The sequence below is a fragment of the Aptenodytes patagonicus genome, chromosome 3, assembly GCF_965638725.1.
Source record: "Aptenodytes patagonicus chromosome 3, bAptPat1.pri.cur, whole genome shotgun sequence".
Taxonomy (NCBI): Eukaryota; Metazoa; Chordata; class Aves; order Sphenisciformes; family Spheniscidae; genus Aptenodytes; species Aptenodytes patagonicus.
The window spans coordinates 81,627,347-81,637,283 of NC_134951.1; the positions used below are offsets into that span (position 1 = coordinate 81,627,347).

Genomic DNA, 9,937 nt, shown 5'->3' on the forward strand with positions numbered 1-9,937 from the left:
ATCTATGACTCAGCCACTTGCAGAAGCTCTCCCTGGTTGTATCAGTCAAAGCAAACCAGACGAGCAAAGGTCTCCAGCCCAGGCCAGCCAAGCTCACTGGATGCGATGGCTTAGGGAGCAGCTCAGCCAGCTGAGCTGAGGGGCGAGCTTTGCCACAGCTGGGGATCAGCCAGTAGTGGCACAGCTGCCTGCAACCGGGTTTGCTGTGCTCCTCCTATTCTGCTTACAATCTGTATTCATCCACCAGAGGTTAGCGATACAGTTATTGGCTGCAAATTGCTTTTCAGATTCATCATTCTGAAGTTAGGAAAAAGAAAAGAAAAACATGGGATTTTTTTTCCCCAAAAAATCGACTCTTCAAACTCAAGAAAGGTATGTTTTAGAATTTCTAAGTTGATATACTGCATTTCTTCTGTTGCTCATTCAGACGAGAGCACCATTTGGCAGATGACTTTTTGTAGTCCATGATTCTACTCACACCCATTTTTCCTTCTCCTTTGCCCCAAGTAGTCTGTAGTTTTGACAGCTACACATTCTTAATATATGTTCCTGTGGCCTTCAGCATTTTTTAAATAACTTGCCAGTGGAAGTAGAGATTCTCGATTACCAGATTTAAGCCTATGGGCCATTGGCTTACTCTTTCAGAAATTTCATTAAATTCTTAGAAATAACCTGCAGATTCCAAGTAATCCACAAATTGCAGGATTTTTATCTTCTGCTGGTATACAAACCAGAGTTTACTTTGCCATATTGCTGTAAATAAATGCAGGGGGGAAAAAAAACCCACCAGAAACTGATTAATCTTAACTTTGCAGCAAGGCATTTCCCATGGGCAGCAGAGAGAAGCACTGTAGAGACATATATTTCATAAGAACTCCAGAAAAAGAAAACAAGAGACACACCCCCAACAGTAAACTGTCAGTATGACCCATAACAAGATTAGCAATAGGGATATGAATGCCATACCTTGCACAATAAGCTTTCCCAAACATGCCAGGAACCGAAAACCAGTCCAAAAGCCACTGTAAGCATCAACATGAATTCAGTATTTGCTATTTCACAGTAATCCCCCCCCGCAATATTGCCAGTTTTAAATTAAAGATATCATGGTGATCACTAACAGTATCCGAGTCAGACTATTTCCCATTTTGACAGAAGCTTATTGTAAGCTCAGTGGGAAAAATTAAGACGCCATGACGTTGAAAGCAGTGAATTAATATTTTCCTTCTATTTGTAATTTAAAGGAATCACTTGCTTAATGGCATCTTGTGCGTTATCCTCCAGATACTTCTGCCAGGCCAAATTATTTCTACCCTAAGATCGCCTGCATAAAGTCTACACACAACATTTTCCTCAAAGTCAAAAGCAGCTCAGTGACTACCTATGAATTGAAAAAAATCATTCTCCATAGAACAAATGGTTGAATAGAGTGACCAGTACAAAATAGCTTCATGACAAGTACTTAACACCAGGGCATCACAGCGTTGCTTTTTAATGATGTTTGTACAGAGCGTTTGCACCTGTCCCGAGAGGAGATTTCAGTCACTGCAAACTGATGAGGAGAAGGCATGTTAACGCGAAAGTCAGCCCACGTGGTTAGAGTCATGAAATTCACTCTCAAGATCTCTTCAGCACTTCACACGGTGGTGAAAAAATAAATCCTAATGACATATAGTCCCACACAACAGCCTCCCAGAAGCACTTATTCAACTGTTTACTCTTTTTCTCTTTGCTTTGGAACTTTGTACTGCAGAGGTGAGGGAGAGAAAGGGGAGATGGGTTTAGCTCGCTATCAGGAGCGATCCGAGACGTTATAATAGCGGTTGCCACAGGGAAAAAAAGAGAGGGGGAGGGAGGACTGTACGATATGAGCATCTATTAAAATGGCTGGATCCCTGTTAAGACCTTCAGATACTAGGCAGTAAGTAAATAAAAACGTTTTCAAAGAACATAACCATAATTACTATACGGACTGTGTTTTAACCAAAAAAAAAAAAAAAAGGTAAAGCCACGGCTTCTCACCGAGCCCTATCACCCGTTTCCTGCCAGGGAACCGGTACCCGCCCAGAGCTGGAGGCCGCGCACCCCCTGGGCAGCGCTGCGAGGCGGCCGCCGCAGCCGTTCCGCTCCCCACCGGCCTGCCAAGAGGAAGAGGGAAGACGGGCAAGGGCGCACAAACGCAGGACCGCACCGGCCGTCTCACGGGGCCGGGGCAGCCCGCCCGCGGAGCCGGCCTCAGGCACGCTCTGAGGGGTTCCGCTGACCCCGCGCTGGGCTCTCGCCCACCGCTCCGCCAGCCGGCCCTGAGCAACGTCCCCCCTCCCGGCCCTGCCGTCCCCCCTGCGCCACGTTCCCGGGGGGGGGAAGTAGGCGGGACGGCTGCCGCAGGGGCAGCGGGAGCGGGAGGTCCCCCCCGGCGGGAGCAGCGGGAGGAGAGGCCTCCGCTCCTTCCCGGCCGGCAGCCCCAGGACGCGCTCGGCGCCGCTCCCGTGGGTACACGCGCGTTTCGCCCCCTCCCGGGGGAGCGGGCACGGCGGCCGGTGCCGGGCAGCCCGCCCGGCGCGGAGCCTCCCCCGCTCCGGGCTGTAATCCAGCCGCTCGTGAACGCCTAATGACTTTTTTTCCTGTTAATTGCAATCCGGTGCTTCACGCACCTAGCGCCCTTTTTTGAGAATTTTGCTTTTATCTGCCCCTACTCCCGTTCTAGCCGTAAGTTGCCTCTGTTAGTTGTCAATTTAAAGCGCTGAGAGTTTTGTCGCTTAGCGTTGCTCCCACTCGGGTTTTGCTATTCAGAAAATGCCCTGGCAAAGGAAACGCTGCAAATCGTTTCCCGTCCCCTCGCTACGTGACTTGCCTGACGGGCTGTTGGTACCACACTGACGGGGGAAACTCAGTCAGCCAAGCGAACGTTAAAAAAAAGAAAAAAAAAATCGGAATACCAGAAATTACTACAATTTGCTCTCTTCTGGGCTAATTGCTGAGAAGCTAATAGCTTCCGTGCTAATTTATTTTTACGCTTAATTAGGAACTTTTTTTTCTTTCCATTCAAAGCTCAGCTTTTACCAGCACTCAGAAGTGCGATGACGACAGAAAGATGATGAAACTATTACATTCCTTTCGTCAAAGTGCTGAAAGCTGAACATCAGTTGACCCTCACTCAACAGTTCATTTAACCACAATGTAAGACTAATTTGGGGAGTGGAAATCATTCTTGTAGGTTTTACACACCTAGCAGTTCCACCCGAGATGCAAGACCTTCACAGTACGAATGACCTAAGGTCACTATCTCAAGACACCTTACTGCGAAACACAGGCCGGATGCTTTTGATATCTTCAATTTTGTAAAAACAAAACAACCGAGAAAACTTTAAGCCGTTCCAGAGCTCTCAAGCCTTCATCATACATTGCTAGGAAGGGGAAAAAGGTTGACTTAACATAATGCCCTTCCAAAAACCCTTTAACAACCCTTTCAGTAAAATTAAAAGGGGCTAAAAGCCCTGATTTCATTGTCTATGCACTCATCGGACTGTCACCGCCGGGAACCAGCTGCTGCTTCCTCTGGAAGAAGCCCCTCACCCACACCACACCCGACTGCTGGCTTGCTCCCGAAGCCGGGGGAGAGACCCAGCCTAGGGCCCGCCGGCTGAGCCGCCCTGCTCCAGGCATTCATTCAGCCAGCGCTGCATGAACGTTTCCCCCGCGTTCTCAGAAGCAGCGAGAGCATCTGTGAACAACAAACCACCGGCACTCTTTCGAGAGGCTAGTGCTTCAGGTTTTCCCCGCTGCGAAGGGAAAAGAAACATTCGCGTCTTCCTCGGAGGCCAGGTACCGAGCTGCGGCAACTTCGGTGCCGCCTGAGCCGAGCAGAAACGGTAAGGTAACCGGCGCGGCTCCGGGCTCGCCTCGTCAGGCAGGTGTCGGCTGGGAGCCGGCACGTCGCCGTGACCGGCCGTTGCAAAATGGTGGTTCCTCTTTCAGGAAGTATCAAAGCCAAACCTCCTCAAAAGCTCTTCCTCTCTTCGCAAAACCGCCACTTAGGAGAGGCTTTTCCGAGGAGAGAAAACAGAATGTGCCTTTAAGTACCTCACAAAAACAAAGAAGCCACCCCCCAGCTGGAAGGCGGGCTGCTGCTCAAGAAGGCCGCTCACCCCGCTGCTCCTCTCAGGAGAGCGGCCGCCAGGCGCCGGCGCTGCCCGGGCTCCGCCAGGCACGGCCGGTGAGGGCAGGTCGGGCTGGTCGACAGCTCACGGGGTCTGGTCAAGGCCGCTTGTCTGGCCTCGACAAGCGTTCCGGGGAGGAACAGCACGCAAGAACCTAAAAGCTGGGCAACAACGCGCTCCCCCCTCAACTTTGGGAAGAAAAAAAAAAAAGGTACAAATTGCGTCAGTGGGGTGGGGAAGTTGAGATTCGGGCTGGAACCCGAGAGCAAACTCGGCGGTGCACAGGGCTGGGCCTGTTCAGTTAGAGAAACGTGGGCTTCACCTCGTCTGCCTTCTCCAGGCTTGATGAGAAACAGCAGTAAGGCCGACACCATCTATTACCCAGCTTAAAAAAAAAAAAAAAAAAAAGACCCAGAATATGTTGGGGGTTTTCTTTTCGTTTTCCACTATAAATCATACTGATGTGTTTGGAGGAAGAAGGGAAGCTATCCACCCTGAAGCAAGTATTGATTATTTTAAGCATCCATGGCACCAGCTGCTCTTAACTCCCTTTCAGCAGCTAAAAGGGTTATGAGTGGGAGACCTACGCTGAGGCTGCTTGAGGATGGCTAATACACCGTAAAAAGCAGATGTAGTGACTTCCAGGCTGCTTGCTGGTTCTCATGGCAAAAGCAGGTCTATGCCACCTGAAAAGCACTCCTGCACACATCTAATCTGTTCACCAGTACAGAAGGACGGCTCTTACTTACTTCAGTACTTACACCGTGCTGCGTGCTGGCAGCTTCACAGGCTGAGAACGGCGGCGGGGGGAGCCGGCAGCGGCCCTGCCCACGCAGGGGAAGCTCCCCTCGCCTTGGCTGAGCACAGGCACAGCAGAGGGACAGGAGAGATGCTATTTCACAGCATCCCGCCTGCATTTTCCGGTCGTGCTAACGGCACGACCTGTCCTGAACCCATGGCTCAGGCGGAGGAAGGCTCAGGCTGACCGGGGACGGGTGGGATGGGGGTGCAGTGGTGGGAAGTTTCGGTTCTCGGCACTTCAGAAGGCTCTCGCTCTTTCAGCAAGAAAAGGAACAGTGATTTGTTCATGATATGATGCCTACTGACACATAATTAAATAATGGATCTTAGATAGTAGTGATGCTGCACAAACACAAACGCAATGACTTATCTGAGGGTTTTCACTGCTGTCTCAATCTCCACATGCATTTTTATCTTTTGAAGCCTGCCACTGGGCTCAAACGTCTATTATACCACGTATTAATGAAGTAAATATGCAGTTTTATTACATTTAATTTACCTACCATTTTTGGATGCTAGAATCCATCAGTTTTCTTTTTAACTGAAAAAATACTGAGAGGTAAGCTACATGCAAAATTAACAGAAGTTACTGTTAGTATGTAGGAAGTAACTTCCTCTGTCTTTTCTAATATCGTTTGCAAGATTTATGGGCATTTCAGATGAAAGTATTCAGAACACTAGGGGCATCATCTATCGTTAAAGAGAGCAGAAAGGATAGTGAATACTGAAAACAATAAATCTTGATGTTAACGTTCAGTGAAGGAGGTACGGTTCCAAGCAGCCATTAGTTACCTGACTCCAGAGAGCCCAATGGCTCTTAATATCCAGCCCAAAATCAGGACTGCATGTCCTGATCTCAGGACGAGCCCGTCTCAGGCCTACTTCCTATTACCGTGTATGATGACTAACACAGAAGATCTTAGCTGCATCATCTCTGGGTAGCTTTGTTCAAATTAATCCTTCAGAAAAAAAATCTATCCAGGCAGTTCCCAAGTTCTCAAATTCTTCTATCTAGCGTACTTTGGGCAGGTTCCTCTTTTGTCAAACTTGGCAGTCCCCTTCAATTCCTCCCCCCGCCACCCCTCCCAAGTCATGCTGCTGTTGTGCATCCACACTGATTGAATTTTGTGCCGCATTTCAGGCTCTGAACAAAGCAGCTTTCGGTCTCACAAGTAAGCTTTGTGATACTGCAGCCTTTAATGAGTGAATCGCTTTTTGTTGCAATTGGAGATACTGATTATAGACGATATGAAAGCACGGAGCAGTTTTAAAGAACGAGATTTGTGAGAGTCCAGGATGCTCCTTTATAAACTCGCATTCCCAAAAGAGACACAAGAGGAAAACTCAGCTACAGCTCAACTACTACTACCATTTTCCTCCTTGTTAGAAGGTGGTGGCGGCGGGGAAACCCCGAAGTGGGTCTGGTATCAATCCAGCATAAATTAAGTTTAGCGGGAAATTTTCAATTGTTAAGGCAGATCCGCTTGAAGATGTTACTGAAAATTGATGCGTACAGCAGAACGACATGCAAACTCAGTTAAAACGATATGAAGACGCATGTGTTTCACAGCTACCACTACGAAAGACCCTCTACATTTGCTTAAATGAAACAGAATTACTGCCCATACATTCTCATGCCCCATGCTCTTTTCTCCCTGGGCTTTTGAGCATAGCTATTTCACATCTGTGTTGTATTGGTTCATTGTTTTTTCAATGGCAGTATCAATACATTTAATAAATAAGTATTTTCTCAAAGCATCTCCCCTGTCATTCTTGAAATTTCAGGGGGGAAAAAAAATGGAAAAAAGTGTTTGAATGAATCTGGAGCAAAGGGAAATACTGTACAAAATGTAGCACATCACTACTTTATGCAACTAATCTATGGAAAGGTTTATCTGCCATAATTTAATGGAACAGCCAACACAGACGTCATTTGGTGTAAACAACTGACATCTACATGAAATGTATAATAACTCCCGATTTGCGGCACTAAACTGTGTTTTACTCTGCTAAGTAAATTCAGCTTAACATGTTCCTACATGTTCAAACATTCATTTACAAAATGTTTACCATACTATAGTAAGTATTTAGGTCTTACTTTTGTTCTGAGAAGTTGGATAACAACAACGCCAGAGCGGCAGTAAGCGCCCGAGACAACAACTGTACGCCTGTTAAGATTCACCTTCCCCTCGCCACCAGCGATTCCCGTACGCTTGCCCCCTCCCGCCCCCTCCTCGCCCCTCCCAACACACAGAGCTCTCACGAGCACCAGGTACTGCCACAGCCTGGAGCGGGGGGAGGCCGGGGAGGCGGCAGCGGGCCCCGGCGATGGGAGGCCGGGGACCCGCCGGGGGACGCTGACAAAGGATGCTGCTGCCGCCTCCCTCCCTCCCCCACCCCGTACATTGACAGCAGCTCGAAAGGTCGGATGTGTCTGAATTACTGCCTGGGAGGGGGGTGAAATCACGCAGTCCACGCACAGACCCAGCCTCTCCTCTCCCGTTTACCGGCGCAGACGCGGCCCCGGCCGCAGGGGAGCGGAGCAGCCTCTGCCCACACCGCGGCCGCCCGCGCCTGCCCCCATCCTCCTATTGTCTGGGGCTCTCTCCGGGAGGGCTGCTCCCCGCCACCGAGCCACCCGGGGGCGGTGGCCGGCACCGCCGCGACCTCCCCCCCGGCAGGGACCCGGCTGGGAGGGGCTCGCCCCCACCGGCCCGTTATCCTGCCCGCCGCCGCCGCCGCAGCGGGTCGGTCGTCTCGCCGAGCCCCCGGCACCCTGCGCTTCTTTGAAGGGGCATCCTCCGGCTCCGGCAGCCCAGGGTTTTGTTTGGAGCCGAGCTGTCCGTGACTGCATCAACAGCCATCCTAAACAAGCAAATAATAACTAAACAAGAAAAAAACCCGCACCCGCTCTCCGTACCGTTATGGCCCTCGCCCGCCGTCCTTATCTTGAGGACACCTGAACAGCAAATACACACAGCGTGGCAGTCACAGCCAGACCAGGAACAGCCCAACGCGAAGCTACTAAGGCTATTGCAACACAAGAGTCATTTATTCAAATAAATAAAAATGAACTTTTATGTACAAATATACAAAACCATTACGCACATCTTATAAAGTAGTCAGAAGTCTTAAAAAAAACCGGGGGGGCGAGGGAGGCGGCAGGACGCCCACAGCCGGCTCCTCTCCCTCCCAGCGCCGGGGCGGGCGGAGGCCGGCGCCGCTCCTTTGTCCCTCGCCCCCGCGGCGGCGCCGCCCCGGGGACCGGCTCCGGGCCGTGGGCCCCGCCGCCCAGCCCTTACCGTCACCCGCCGAGTCTCCCCCGGCGCGGACGGCACCGCAAAGGACACAAGAGCTACGGGCAGCGGACGGAGCCGCCGCCTCCTCCCCGGGCCCCGCCGCCCGCTTCGGCGGCGGCAGCAGCCCCCACCGGGCGGCTCCCCCAGCCCGAGCCCCGCTCCCCGGAGCCCGCGGCGGGGCTCAGAGGGTGCCCAGGTGCGGCAGCGTCTCCAGCCTGTCGGGGCGGTCGCGGCCGGCCGCGCTCTCCACGCCGCGCAGCCACTCGGTGCATTTCCGCACCAGCCCCTCGTCCACCGCGGCCCCCGCCTCCTCCTCCTCCTCGTACTCCTCGTCGTCGTAGCGGTGCCTGTCGTTGAGCAGCGAAACCTTCAGCAGGGCGCGCAAGTCGCCGCCGCCCGCCCGGCCGCCGCGCCGCGCGGCGACCGAGGCCGCTCTGCCGCCGGGGGAAGGGGCGGGCTGCCCCCGCTGCCGCTCCAGGCTGCGGCGCTGCAGCACCCGGATGGCCTCCGGGGGCAGGCGCAACGAGAAGCGCAACGCCGTCTCCCCCGGCGCCCCGCCGAGGCTCTCGCAGGAGCGGCTACCCGCCCCCGGCGCCCCCGGGCGGCCCCGCGGCTGCGGCGGGGCGGGCTGGGGCCGCGCTCCCCGCTCGGCCGGCGGCCTTCGCGGCGGCTGCCGCTGCAGGGAGGAGCAGGGCCAGGAGCTGGAGAGGGGGCCCGCCCGCTCGGGGGGCGCCCCCCGCGCCTTCCTCGCCGCCTTCTCCTCCGCGGGCCGAGGCGCTGCCTTCTTGGGGGCCGCCGCCGGCTTCTTGGGCTGCGCCCGGGCGGCGACAGGGGAAGCGGCGGCGGCGGCGGGGGCCGGCAGGATGGGCGGGAGGGACGCGGTGCGGCCGGGAGCTCCCTCCGGCTCCTCGCTGCGGGCCCAGGCAGCCGCCGTGCGCGCTCCGGGCAGGGCGGCGCATCTCCCCGCGGGCGGACAGGGTCCCGCTGCGCGCCGGGGCTGCAGCCCCATGGCGAGAGCCGGACGAGGAGCCCCTGGGCCGGCGGCGGCAGCGCGGGGCGTGGGCTCCGTCTGCGCCGACAGCCGCCGCTTTTCCCCCTCGACAACCCGCCCCCCTTCCCGCCCTTCGCCCGCCCCGGGAACACCCTTTCCCGGCGCGGGGTGGGCGTGCGGGCTGGGACGGGGGTCCTCCCGGCGCTAGACGTCCCTCCCGGACAAGCCGTCCTGGACGGGCCCGCTGCCGCCTCTCCCCACGCGTCTCCTGCCCGGCCCGCGGCAGACCCGAAGGAGACGTGCGGCGGGGCTCATGCCCCGAGGGCAGGCAGGCTCCGAATTCCTCCCGAGGTCCTCAAGCGTCCAAGTGTGAATGTCCCATTGAACTAAGCACCCTCAGGCCACCTTCAAAACATTAATGATACTTCGAGCTCCCTGACTACTTGAATTACCGTGAATAAGGGCAGGCAGACACGACAAGAGTGCTGTCAGCCACACTAAGAGCAGACTTGCACCCACATGAAATTCCAAAATGCACAAGCCGCTCTGAGGACAAGAGCAGCCTGGCTTAGTAATGAAGAGCCTAGGCCAGAGATCCTTCTTCCTAGCCCCAATTCCTTCTGTGGTTGAGGCAAAGCACATTGCTCAATGCTTCTGTTTTGGTTTGGTTTTCTTTTGAGAAGGAA

At 54.1% G+C, this 9,937-nt stretch overlaps 1 protein-coding gene across 1 annotated transcript; it reads right to left on the bottom strand.

The window, feature by feature from the left end:
* Window positions 1-8,441: 8,441 nt before the first annotated feature.
* On the bottom strand, window positions 8,442-9,308 carry PRR18 (proline rich 18). Its single transcript, XM_076335529.1, has one exon. The coding sequence runs from the start codon at window positions 9,267-9,269 to the stop codon at window positions 8,442-8,444; it is 828 nt and encodes a 275-aa protein (XP_076191644.1). The 5' UTR covers window positions 9,270-9,308.
* Window positions 9,309-9,937: the final 629 nt, after the last annotated feature.

What these genes read in the sequence shown, in the direction of transcription:
- PRR18 (XM_076335529.1), bottom strand. Translation starts at nt 9,269, where the DNA reads ATGGGGCTGCAGCCCCGGCGCGCAGCGGGACCCTGTCCGCCCGCGGGG.